Source organism: Vitis vinifera, chromosome 18, assembly GCF_030704535.1.
Source record: "Vitis vinifera cultivar Pinot Noir 40024 chromosome 18, ASM3070453v1".
Taxonomy (NCBI): domain Eukaryota; kingdom Viridiplantae; phylum Streptophyta; class Magnoliopsida; order Vitales; family Vitaceae; genus Vitis; species Vitis vinifera.
The window spans coordinates 8,681,378-8,694,246 of record NC_081822.1 but is presented as its reverse complement, the minus strand read 5'-3'; the positions used below and the strand labels follow the sequence as shown (position 1 = coordinate 8,694,246).

The 12,869-nt window shown below is 36.8% G+C and overlaps 2 protein-coding genes across 2 annotated transcripts; both read right to left on the bottom strand.

The window, feature by feature from the left end:
• Nucleotides 1–184: 184 nt before the first annotated feature.
• On the bottom strand, nucleotides 185–1,321 carry LOC100247090 (transcription factor HEC1). Its single transcript, XM_002282781.4, has one exon. The coding sequence runs from the start codon at nucleotides 1,158–1,160 to the stop codon at nucleotides 414–416; it is 747 nt and encodes a 248-aa protein (XP_002282817.1). The 5' UTR covers nucleotides 1,161–1,321; the 3' UTR covers nucleotides 185–413.
• A 6,136-nt stretch (nucleotides 1,322–7,457) lies between these two features.
• Nucleotides 7,458–12,554, bottom strand: LOC100264347 (protein ROOT INITIATION DEFECTIVE 3). The gene is made up of 8 exons (XM_002284796.5): nucleotides 12,256–12,554; nucleotides 12,017–12,130; nucleotides 11,765–11,898; nucleotides 11,521–11,668; nucleotides 10,879–11,078; nucleotides 9,964–10,091; nucleotides 8,350–8,588; nucleotides 7,458–7,897 (listed from the first exon to the last, which is right to left on the bottom strand). The coding sequence occupies exons 1-8, from the start codon at nucleotides 12,472–12,474 to the stop codon at nucleotides 7,733–7,735; spliced, it is 1,347 nt and encodes a 448-aa protein (XP_002284832.1). The 5' UTR covers nucleotides 12,475–12,554; the 3' UTR covers nucleotides 7,458–7,732.
• Between the last annotated feature and the right edge of the window lie 315 nt (nucleotides 12,555–12,869).

The window sequence follows — 12,869 nt, the reverse complement described above, 5'->3', positions numbered from 1 at the left end:
CAGGGTGTAGTACAGTACTGCAGTAGCATATATTTTTAAAATTTACTTTTGGTTTCCCTAACATCTCCAAGGAAAACACTTTGCTGGGTGCAGGTGGTTCTTGGCCATTCAGTCTAAAACACACAGCAATGAACCATCTTCAAACAAAGTTGCTATTCCATGGAATCTTTTTAATTCCCGGACATAGAGAGAGAGAGAGAGAAGCAAGTCTCTTACCCAACAAGTTTCAACAGTTGGGCTATATTTCTATTCACGGATTTGTAATTATTTAATAGTAAGATAAGATGGATCACAAGCCTAATCATGAAGAGAATAAGAGCCATGCATGATCTATCTTTACAACCTTGCAAGCTAGCATCACTAGTCAAATTGCAATTATACTTAGAAAGCTAGCTCATGATTCTCTCCCTTAGTTAAGCATCTGGATAATGGTGAAGGTTTTGGGAAGGTTGGTATTGTTTTGTGATGGGAAGATAACTCCCATTAGACATGGTTACCGGGAATCCAATGCCGGCCGGCCTATTAGCAGCGGCTCGCTCCAGGGATTGCACCTGGGTCTTCAAAAACTTCACATAGTGAATTGCTTCGTCCAGCATGGAAGCTGTGTCCATTTTGGTTCCTCCAGGGACTAGTCTTTGAAGTATCCTTATTTTCTCGCTTATCCTTTCTCTCCGATGACGTGCAGCAACGCTCTGAGGGTCCTTTGATATCTTCACGTTCCTCCGCTTTGGCGGCTTCACCGATTCTGGGTCTATGTGAACGGGCTGCATGGCTGCAATCCGGAATATCATCTCCCTCATGGCCGCCATGGAATTTCGCTTCTGAGCTGGTGTAGACAAATTGCACACACCAGATAATTCTCCGGTGCCCCTCCATCTCGCTACAGCTGAATTGGTTAAAAAGGCCGGTGCAGTTGGTTCTTGGGGAGGCGTGGTTCCGTTGAATGATATGGTGGAGGGTGAGTTTATGAATGTGGGTGAAGCAACATGTGGGTTATCAAAGATTTGAGGCATGGTAGCACTGCCACCTCCAGAAAACCCCATCGACGGCAATTCGGCCATTTCATTATAGGTCCCGCAGAATTCGGGAAGCTTGTCCATCTGCATCATCATCATCTCCATCTGATCTTCTGGGGCAGACTTTAACAGGTCAATATCCATGGTTTATCACTGGTCTCTTATAAAGAGAAGGGAGAAAAAAACGAAAAAGTATTTAAAAGCTGAGTACTGAAGAACTGATGTACAGAGGGATGGGGAAGATAAAGGGAAGGGGTGGAGACTTGGAGTTTTATCAGAATGTGCAGTGAAGAAAAGAAATGTAAGAGTAAGGAGAAGAAATGAAAGGCAAAAAAGGAATTAAATAGTGATATATGGGGAACGGAGTACACTATCAATCCAGAAAGAAGACTATATATAACAAGTGGTTGAATATTATATTATATTTAAAATGCTTTTCCATTTTCGTCCTTTTTTTTATTATCACAAAGTTGTTGGGTTTTTTTTCTTTCTTTATTCTGAAACAATCTTCCTCCATGGTTACAGTCTTACAGATAGAAAGTTAAAAATTCGTATATGATGATTGCTGCCTGGAGTTGCATCATGTAGCACGCTCCCTGACTCCTGCTAATCTCACCATTGAACTTGTGGGCCACACCTCTTAGCTAGATTGGGGAATGGAGATAAAATCAACGGTGAGATCCAAGCACAAGATGGGTTTTAGCCATCTTATCTAGAGCCATTTGTCAGAAGAGGTGTTACATCTTGAGATAAAATGGTGGCCTACTAGTTGGAAGGCTTCAGATCTACCAACTCTTCTTCTATAAGTGCTTTTGATGGGTGCATGAATCATTTTTTTCCCCTATCAAAATTTAATTTTTTATTATATATAAATACATTTAAGTGGAAGAGTGGAACAGTGGAAGTCTCACTTTGCCTTTAATTTTACTTTCTTTAAAAACCCTATAACCCCACTCACATGACAGGAGTCAGAAGTCTCACCACACCCCTTTAAATGAGATACTTTCCCAGTCGCCGGCGATAGAATCCCCGCCTACCAAACCACCGTTAATGTACACTTGGCAATGATGTAGTGCGGAAGAGGGCCGGGTCGGGTCTTCCCTGTATGGCTGGCTGTATGCATATTATAATAGAATCCAATATTATCCTGAAACTCTGCAACTACACCCTAAAGCTCCTCCTCTCATTGAACGGGAACGCCTTTCGAGATGGATCAGGTTCTGATGGAACTGCTTGTGTTTTGCTAGCGGCATTTGATGACCAACTTACCATGGGGGTGAAGTGGTGAACTAAGCCTTACTCAGCCACACTATAATGACAACCCACCACCGCCAAAACTCTTACCTCCCATTATTTGTCTCTCCCTTAAATTTTTTTTTGGTTTTTCAATGGAAAGCTAGCATAGAAATAAATGATAATGAATGATAGTCAGGACAAACAAGAATTAATTTTAGTTTAGAAGGTCCTTTCTATTATTAAAAAGACTAAAAGGTTCGGCCTTTCTCAGAGACAATTAATATTATCTTGCATTTCAAATGAATTTCCTTACAATATTATTACTTTTATAAAAAATTTATCTCGTGAATAAATTATTTCTTTTACAGATTCAATAGCTTATCATGTAATTGTTTATAAAATTATTTTACTCTTACCAAATAAACAATTAAATACGAAAAGTCTTGAATGCTGATAATAATTTAAAGTAGTATTTTTTAATTTCTTCATTATTATTGTTTTTAAAATTTCAAGGAGTAGCAAGCTCTGAGCGTCGTTGTAGTGGTAGACCCCACTCAGTTCATAATGAGGTGATGTATACGTTGATGTGGGGACATCAAGAATGAATTAATAGAATTAAGAATGAGCGACTTTAATGGTGTTTGATTTGGTAAGAACTAAGAACATCAGTGCTTTAAATGCCTGGGTCGGCCTTCTAAATGAGTGTATTGGCCGTAGCTTAAGGGACTTCAAATGAAAGAAATCATCAGAAGATGAAAACATCCAGCAGAGGCATTCATGCACGTAGAAAGCCTGCATGTCAATTCAATTTCACTGGCGGTTCGCGAATGGCTCGTGATATTAAAGAAGTGGGCACAACCCTTGTGAGAGGTATCTGTTTTCAGTGGGTCGTTATCTTACACAAAATGGAGGCACAATGTTGATCAATAATGGAATACCATGTCAAATTAGGACTTGCTCCACAAGCTTGAATGGATAAAAAAATGAGCAACATTCCAAATTACGCTAGCCATTGCCAACTGAAGCAATGAGCATGAGATGGTAAAGATAATATAATCTATCACATTATCTTATGCGTGCACAAGTTGTAGGCTAAGTACCCGGCCCCTAGCTACTCCCTAGCTAGCTAGCTCATGCATTTATATAGTTTTTTTGTACAATTTGCTTACTATATATGGTTATCTCTCTGCGGTTGATTAGGTTTTAATAAATTAAAACATGCCTTATGAGGTTGAGAAAATGATTTGATATATAACATGTGACACTTTCGAAAGAAAAAAAAGGGGGGGAAAGAAACTGTTTGTTGTGGTTGTTGAAGGTGGCTCTTGTTAACTTGGAAGGCGAGTCCTTAATACAGCGTGTAATGTTATATAATTTGAACAAGGGACAGTTGGACTTTGCAGAGGTGGGGAAAGAGTAGGATGGAAAGTGAGAAAAAAAACATGTGTTGTTGGGAGTAGGGTGCCCCTTTTCTGCAGCGCCAATCCAAGACACTCTCCGCACCCTGATTTCAAAGCACTGCAGATGAGTGAGGAGAAACGCTATTCTATCAGCTGATTAAAATAATAAAAGAAAAGAAGGGTTTCAAATTATTTTATCTTTCTTTTTTTGTCAAGATGACATGAATAAAGGGACATGTTCTCTGCAAGAAGAGGTTCGATTGGATAAAAAGAATCCAGACGGGAGAGATATTGTTGTTGGGTGGGTGTTTTTACTTTGCATTATCACAGTTGCACCACCTTATCTTCTCTCCCCCACATCCCATTTATAATTCTTATATTTTAATCATCAAACAATATTTAAATCATTTTAATTCCCCCCACCACTTTCCCCACCCTCCCTTCCTCATCGGGAACTGCAGGCTGTCTCAGAGACGAAAAGAGAGAGAGAGAGAGAGAGAGAGAGAGAGAAGTATATTTTAATATCCCAATCAGTAATGGTCCCACTTGTTTCCACATGATTTTCATCACTTCATCCAGGGGTCGTTTTCCTCTTGCCCAATTGCACATATCATACAGTCAATGCATCTTGCCTTAATTCCCCCAACACATGCTGTGCTCGCTGTAAAAACAGCTTCCCACCCCCCCAATTCATTGCCGGCTATGTGGCGTCACGCTCTGCTCACTTCTCACAACCCATTTGTAGTTTGGACTCCACACTTTTTGGGCTGCACCTTCATTAAATCTCTTCTTTTAATCACTGCTTTGCCATTCATTCCAAAAATGTAATTCATCATGCATGTATTGATAAAGCAGTTTGCGTGAAGACAATTCTAATGAAATGGTTCCACAATATTATGTAATAGATTATATTTTAAAGTGATATTATTATAATAGTAAGTTTCTCCTTATATTATTTGTCTTTAAATCAATACTCCAAACTTGACTTTGATAGTCTTGTACTTTTAAAAATTAAATTTAACTAACAAATCTAAAGACTACCATAAATGGCATAATTCTAGAGACTACTTGAAGTAAGATTATAGCCAACTTTGAAAAGTTGAGTAGAGGAATGGGTTCAGATGCTTGATGATGTAGACTAGTGGAAATCAACTAGTAGAGATAAAGAGATAGGTTGAGAGAAATAGGATAAAAAGGAAAATAAATATCTCTCCATCCTTTACTAAAGTGATTTTCAAGTCAAAAATGGAAAAAGATTAAAAAATAAATAAAATTGAAGTGGTGGAGCACATTTGGTAAATTAATTCAATGATTTAAAATAACTTAATGATTTAATGACTTAATTTATATTAATCTCAAAAAAAATTTTAAACATAAGTTTAAATTTAAATAAAAATAAATTAACTATTTTGATTTAATAGTTAAATTCATTTTTAACCTTCAATTGTTTTAATAAATATGTTTAATTTATTTAATAACTTAAATCAAATTATTAAATTATTTTAAGTCATTAAGTTGATTTATCAAACACTTATTTAGTCTCATATCAACCGGTGAAAATGGTAGTGGGACTATAATTCTTTTTTTAAGAAATGGAGGCATTTTTTTTATTATATTGGATGACATTTATTATATATACAAATGATAAAAATGGTGATAAAAGTGGTGCCTTTATAGCATCCTTGTTATAATTTCGAATGTAACATCGTGAGAAAATGGAAGGAAAGCCCATTGCATTTCTAGCCTGTGGTCGATAAGGACATGCGATCTTGGATCGGCCCATTTTCAGTGATAAGATGAACCTGGGGGAGGCTGAACTTGTAAATATTTTGGGCCTAGTTTGCTATTGGGCTGAACTGGATCCAAGTCGAAGTATAGCAATGGAAGTAATTTTATATATATTAAAGTCTAGTTTATGAAATTGTTTGAATGTCATTTTCAGATTGGATTCTCTTAATTATTTTATTTACTTTTGGGCAAGTTGAAAATCCCTAGAAAAATTATCCACGTTGGTTCTCAACAGAAAAATTATTTATAAAATAATGTTATAAACTTGAACTTAGTTAGCCATCCTAAGCAATTTTGTACAACATGAGCATGTTTAAAGGAAGGCTTGGGAGTTAAAAAATGGAAAGCTCTTATTGAACAAGATAGCCTATACAAGGACATTTAAAAGGAACATTCTAGAAACCATGGGATTCACGATATGTCTAAGATCATTTTAGTACACTAAGCTATGAACAAGCTTTATATATGCCTATAAATTTGCTCTTTTTAACCTAAAAGCTTTTGCTAACTCTGGAGAACTTGGAGCTTCTCTTAGGAAGCTCGGACTTGAAGAGTCTTTCGTAGAAAAAAAAAATCAGCAATGGAGTGCCTTGCTTTTGCTTAGGCAACAACTCCCTCATCTACAAAATCTTAAGGTTGGGATTTTTTTGTGCAAGGTGTGACGATAAGCAAATATGCATCAGATTTGAACTCTAAAACTTATCTAAGGTTCTTGTTAGGAATTGGGAGATGTTGTAATATATGGTTCATATCAAAGAAAAGATATATATGAAGAAAAATGGACAAATATTAAAGCGAAGTGACGACATTTGTCATTCAAACTAGTAATTTTTTATTATTAAGAGCAAACAATAGGTTGGGGGTGTTGCCCCCTGCGGTAGAGTTCAGAGACATTTTTGAAATTTCATTACCTGAAGATTAATATAAATACCCTTTTATGTAATCCTAATTAGATATATAGTGAAAGTCTTCTTCCTTGTTCCTGTAGACGTAAGTAGTTTGTCGAATCATGTTAAATATGTGTTTTCTTTTCGTTTTTCTTTAATTTTTCATCAGAAATCGTTGCACAAAAATCAATTGCAGATCTCAATAAGAGTTTAAAAGACTAACCCAAGCAAAGAACATTTGAAGAAAGTAGGAAAGCAAGTATAGCAAGACCATTAATACACGAGATATCTCCTAATTCCTTGAAGTTGTTTTCATTAAGTGATGAAACCCTTATTAGTAGGTATTAGAGGAAGGTACCCTTTTTGTACATTTCCAATATAGGATTCAGATAAACTTGGCAAGCACCTCCAAGTATGTCAAGCACGTTCATGCTGCTCCAAGCGCTTCCAAATTGCATCAAGCACGTTCATGCTGCTCCAAACGCTTCCAAATTGCATCAAGCACGTTTAAACCTCTCAAAAGTTGCTTTAATCATCTCAAAGTTGCTCCAAACACTTGTAGGAACCGGAGAGTCCTAGAACATTCTAGAATTTACTTGAAAGTGGGAAAGCTAGTGTGATCACATTGGAGAGCTTTACCATACTACATTTATTTAACTCCTTAACATTATTTTCAATAGGTTATGGGTCCCGTTGTATAGATTTTAGGGGAGGGAACTCTTCTCCTCAGACAAGCTCATCAAGTGTAAGCACATTCAAGCTATCCAAACACTTCCAAACTACTTTTAAGCACGTTTATGCATCTCAAAAGCTGCCCCAATCATCTCAAAGTTACTCCAAACGCCTCTAGGTATCTCCAGGTTGAGAATGGCAAAATGACATAGATCTACATATATCAAGAGTGTTCTGTGACATCCCGATTTATTACTCTGGAGAAGGTTGGGACACCCACGGCCCAGCCCATGCGATAATGACAAACCAGACATTGCAAACATAAAGGCAACACTGTTAACCGTTAATTTATGAATTGCAACTGAAAGTTATGAACAAAATGCAATAATAGTAATGAGGCAGTGTACTTAACGTTTATGTCAGTGTGCAATAAGTTCTCATTTTTTATATGATCTGTATGGGGGAAATTGTAGTTTAGATTCATAAATAATTTAGTATTAAGAACTACAATCTTACATTCACAAGAATGGTGTAATATTACTCAAGTTTCTGAACCCAAAGGAGAGGAAAAAAGAAGGGTGTTCTCCAATGGCGAATGAAATACAAAGAACAGCATTAAAATGAGGAGGCTATGCACACATTAAACTAGATGCACATTCTCCTAAACATTTGTTGTCCATAGAAACTTGCAAGCTGAACTTAACAAAAAGCACAGCTATATTTCAGAGTTGTTTCAATTGGAGACTCCTGCATGGTCTGCATCCAAAAGCTCATTTACACAGAATTGATGCAAGTTTTCATACATTTTCTTCCATTGTTGTACCATTTGCACAGATTTTTGGGAATCAATCTTCAATCTCTCCATCTCCATTTCAGTAGCAGCTGAAGACCCTTGTTGCTGCAGAAAAGACACAACAACAAGCTTATACAACGGTTTCTGGTCACAGAACTGCAGTATTCATTTGTAACCATTGAATAATAATAATCAACCATTTTACAATTATTTTCAATTAATTTGGCCTTGAAATTTAGTGAATTGACCTAGTGATTAAAGATTCTAAATATTACAGGTAATCCAAGTTCCGCCATCAACCTCAGACAAATGCCAGCTTCAAAACCAAAATAATTTCTCACCAATTGACAAGTCAAAAACCACATGCACACTTGCAAGATTCACAGCTTCAAACCCAAAAGACCTTGCAAGTGTGCATGCTGTGTTATATATTGACACACAATAGAAACCAAGGGGATGAATTCAATAACAAGAAAAAACAATTTATAGAAAGCTCTGCCAGATATTAAAGAAGATATAACAAGGATAAAATCTGTAGCAGTGACATGGATAAGAACCTGGAGTTCTTTGATTTGATCAATAATGATGTGACAACTGCGGTATGAAGCATCCACAGATTTACTGAATGTAGTCTGGCAACCGATGAAGACCTTAGCATCTTCATTTTCATCAGACGAATTCAAATATTTATCAAGTGGAGGTGATAAGAATGACCCATGCTTCTTTGAGGAAGTTTGTGAATTCCGAGGGTTTGAGTCATTAGGTCGCCTAACAACAAGAATATTGCTCACAGGACCTGTGCAGTACAGCATGAAGTTATACAATAGGGAATAATGTATCTATGAAACTAAGAGTCAACATCAAATAAAGGAAAGAAAACTATAAACCAATTTCCAGGGAAATGTTCTCATGAATTCAAGCACAAAATTCAAATTGTATAGAACCTAGATTTAAACAAACCAAAAAAAAAGTGGCATCTCAAATTGGAATCATAGTTCAGACTTTAATACTAAGTGATGTGTAAATAGAAGGGAAAAAGAGGATTATGATAATGAGAGGGAAGATCATAGTAAAACCCTTAATGTTGCAAAAGAAATTGAAAATATGACTGGAGTTCATTCAAAAAGCAGCTTAGGTAATACATTCGAAATCTGGGTTATATGCAGTCTCCAAATCTCATGTGGATTAATAATGTCTTAGGTAAGGTTTCTCAAAAACTAAGCCCCCTCATATAAACTAGCCTTTTTCCCCCTTTTTTGATTGGCAAAGAAATAACTAATCAAAAAGCACCTAACAAAAGAAGGGAGGCACATCGTAAGTACACAGAGGGGTACACCAAGGGGCAGCAATTGGCAGAGAGAAGACAAAGAAACAATCTAACTGGTACTCATGCACTATTTACAACCAAACCAATCTATAAAATCTAATACAGACAAATGACCAGCTTGAAGAGGCTGATGAGACCAATAGACAAGGGTGCAAGAGGGAACAGTTTAGTTATGCCTAAATCATGATTTAGTATTTCCAAATGCAAGGAGCTCTTAGATTTCCCAACCAACAAAGATAGAAAGAAAATAATCTCTCCTCTACAGGAAATATCATGTGTTGCTATAAGATCATACAATGATTCTAACATAGTAACATCTACTCTAATTTCTAACCCAAGAAAGTTTAAAGCAAAAACATAAAGAATGTACAGATGCATTTACTTGAAGCTAAAATATGGTGTGTGCATGTGTGTGTGCGCGTGCATGCAGGTGCATGCACATTTATGTGCTTTCAAGCATGCACACTTATGTGCTTGCAAGCATGCACACATGCACAGCACTAACCCAAGTCATTATTAGTTATATTACCAGGATTTGCCAGGAACTAGTACAACCATATCATAATAATTAAAGGGACAACATACTTCCTCAAGATAAAAACACATAATAATACAACTGACCTAATAAAAACTCGTACAAGCAATTAAACAGCATTTCAGTGCTCGAGCAGTGCTAATTTAAGTCAATATCTAGTTACATGACCAGAATTTGCTAGGAGTCAGTACAATCACAAAAATAACTATTAATATACTTCCACAAGAAAATAAACACAAATAATGCAATTGACCTAAGAAAAACCTCATGCAAGTAAACGTACAACACATCTAATGGTTTAGATTATACCTTTTGCATGCTTGAAAATGCGAAAGATGTTACGGGTTTTAGTGTCCCAGACTCGTACCATTCCATCCTCTGATCCAGAAACCAATAAGATCCCATCCGTAGCAAATGCTAAGCAAGTAACAGCCTTACTGTTCCAAAAAACAGAGTATGAGATTTTTCGAGGAAAACAAAATAACTAAGCTTAAATTACAATAAATGCATGCGATATCAGCCAATCAATAAATAATGTTAGGATAGTAGTGTAATATAAAACAACATACTAGCAAATATTGGATATGAATCCAAGGGGATGAACCGAAACCACAACATATGAGCGGATCGTAAACTGAGGCAGAACCTTGAATAGTTAGAACTGCTAGGAAAGCTGCCAAGAGCACAATTGAATCCAATACAAACTCTGGCTTGGCTGTTTCAAGCCAAACTCAAGTTAGGCCAAGTAGGGTGGGGCCAGGTGGGCATCTTCAAGCTGTTTGTGTTAGGAGGTAGATGATGAAGGGGTTTAAAATATTCATGCTAAACATCCCTATTTTTGGATACGAGAACCAGATTATAGAAGACCATTAGGCTTCTTTGAGCCATATATAATGATGTAAGAAAAGATAGAAGCTTCAACAGAAGCAATATCAATCACCATTAGTAGCGTTCATAAATGTCAGATCATGCCAATTACCACAAGCTTCCATAAAAGTAAATAACACCAAAACTATGAGTTATGCTAGATAATTTTTACTCTGTGCAACAAAGCATGCATACAAAAGAGTTGAATAAATGACACACCACTGTTAAAACTAGAGGATAACTTCAATAGTTGATGACAATAATAAACGAAACTTGTAAGAAGATAGCTTTGTAAGCTAAATACCAAATGATTTTCATGCATTGACAATGCAAAAACAAGGAAAAGAAATGGCAAACCTGTGATCAGACAATGAGCCAATAATATGCATCCCATAAGAGTTGCTAGAGGAGCCTACGGCATTTAGTGCAGCAATATATATCTTGCCATCTCTACTGCCAGCATAGAAAACATGTTCCCCAGGGTCCAATGCAATTGCATCAATTATCGAGGGAAATACAACATTTCTTAACAATCTCCCCGTAGACAAGCTCCAAACCTAAGAAAACATGCATCAGAATAAAAAAGATTCACGTTATTGATAACCAACTGTTAAACAAAATAAAAATACTTTGAATAATTCCATGCAACTCGTCATAAAAGAGACACTAATTAAAGGGACAATGGTGTTAAGCATCAACCATGAAATAAATTACAACAAATCATATGCAATACTACGAGTGATATCTTCCTCAACTTTTCCCTTTTTACAAACAACCAAACACATATACTCTTATAATAACTTTTGAGCATCCTCTCCATATCATAAGAAATTACCTGCCTAAAATTTATAAATCTTAAGCTATATCATACCAAGATAAATACACAAAATATTACAACTTCTGAAGAACACCTTTTACTCTATTGCTGCAATCCAACCAGTTTTATCACACTGGCCATCACAATACAATACATGTACGAGAGTTAATGCAAAAGCACACCTTACAGGTTCTATCCTCAGAAGCAGACACTATAATTGCATTGCCTCCTCCATAGCCCGTGACAATATCAGTAACCCGCAAAGTGTGCTCAGAGAAACTATGCTCATATAGGTGTCCTGCTTCCTCCCTCCTCAAATCATCAAATATCCTAATTCATAAATAATAAGAAGACCAAATCATAATTAGCAACCACAAGAACCCAAAAGATATCTGACGAAATATGAGCAAGAAGATGAGCAAGTACATGAAAAGGGACCAAACCCGCACGCATCCATCCTCTGCCCCAGAAATAAGTAGCGATTCATCATCAGAAAACACTAAGCAAGTAACAGCCCTATAATGAGCATGCCACTTCTTAAGAAGCCTACCACTGGCAACCTAAATTATATAACATACATCATACACTGTAAACATCATAATTCACAATTCTGCCAATCCCTAAATCTATAATTTTCAAAGAAAACATCAAACAAACAAAATAAGAAAAAAAAATCACCTCCCAAAAATATATATCCCCTGATAAACCCCCTCCAGCAATGTAAGTTCCCTCACGGTTAGCCGCTAGCGGCTTGATTGGTTCAGCGGGAAAGCTCTTAACTTCCACCTGTGGCTGTACAAACGAAAAAAGGATGCACTAGATGTGTCATGCAATGAAAATGTCACGGGAAGAAGCAATAGGCAAAACACCACCTTGGGTGTTGGTTTTGAGGGGAGAAAAAGAGACGAAACGAAAACCTTAGACCAGGACCAATAGAAAATGGAGCCGGAGGAGGAGGAGGAGGAGGAGTCGCGGAGCTGAGAAGAGGCAAAGAAGCGGTCGGCGACGCAGACGAGGCCGTGAGGAGGAGAAGCGCAGGACCGATGACGGAGATGCTCCGCCCCTGACTGCAGGTCCCAGCAACTGATGCCGGCATCTACAGGGGACGAAGCCACGACCACCTCCGTTCCGTCCATTGAGGTTCTGATTTCGCAATTCAAAACGCTAACCGATGAACGGGAAAGATTTTGATGGGAGACTAGGGCAAATTTTCCACGAAAACAGAAACGGGCTTCTACTTGTGGCCCAAGTACTCTCTTTCGCAACACTCGGGCCAGAAGCCCATTTCCACCATTAGGTCACAGCCCATCCGTTTCTCAGCCTAACACTTATTAGTTATTTCAAAATTGCAGTTTTAAATTTTAATCGGAAACTCTACTCATTTAAATATTATTATAAAAAAATTTACAAAAAAAAAAAAGTAACTAAGGCACAAAAAAAAAAAACCAATATATAAAAATGTAACTAAGGTACAAAAAGGTAACAAATGTACGAGGAATATAAGTCAACTAAGAATATGTGATTGAAGTAT

What these genes read in the sequence shown, in the direction of transcription:
- LOC100264347 (XM_002284796.5), bottom strand. Translation starts at nt 12,474, where the DNA reads ATGGACGGAACGGAGGTGGTCGTGGCTTCGTCCCCTGTAGATGCCGGC. An exon ending in TCTATTGGTCCTGGTCTAAG is followed by an intron (nt 12,131 to 12,255) that starts GTTTTCGTTTCG and finishes TCGTTTGTACAG; the next exon opens with CCACAGGTGGAAGTTAAGAG. An exon ending in CTGAGGATAGAACCTGTAAG is followed by an intron (nt 11,079 to 11,520) that starts GTGTGCTTTTGC and finishes ATGTTTTCTTAG; the next exon opens with GTTTGGAGCTTGTCTACGGG.
- LOC100247090 (XM_002282781.4), bottom strand. Translation starts at nt 1,160, where the DNA reads ATGGATATTGACCTGTTAAAGTCTGCCCCAGAAGATCAGATGGAGATG.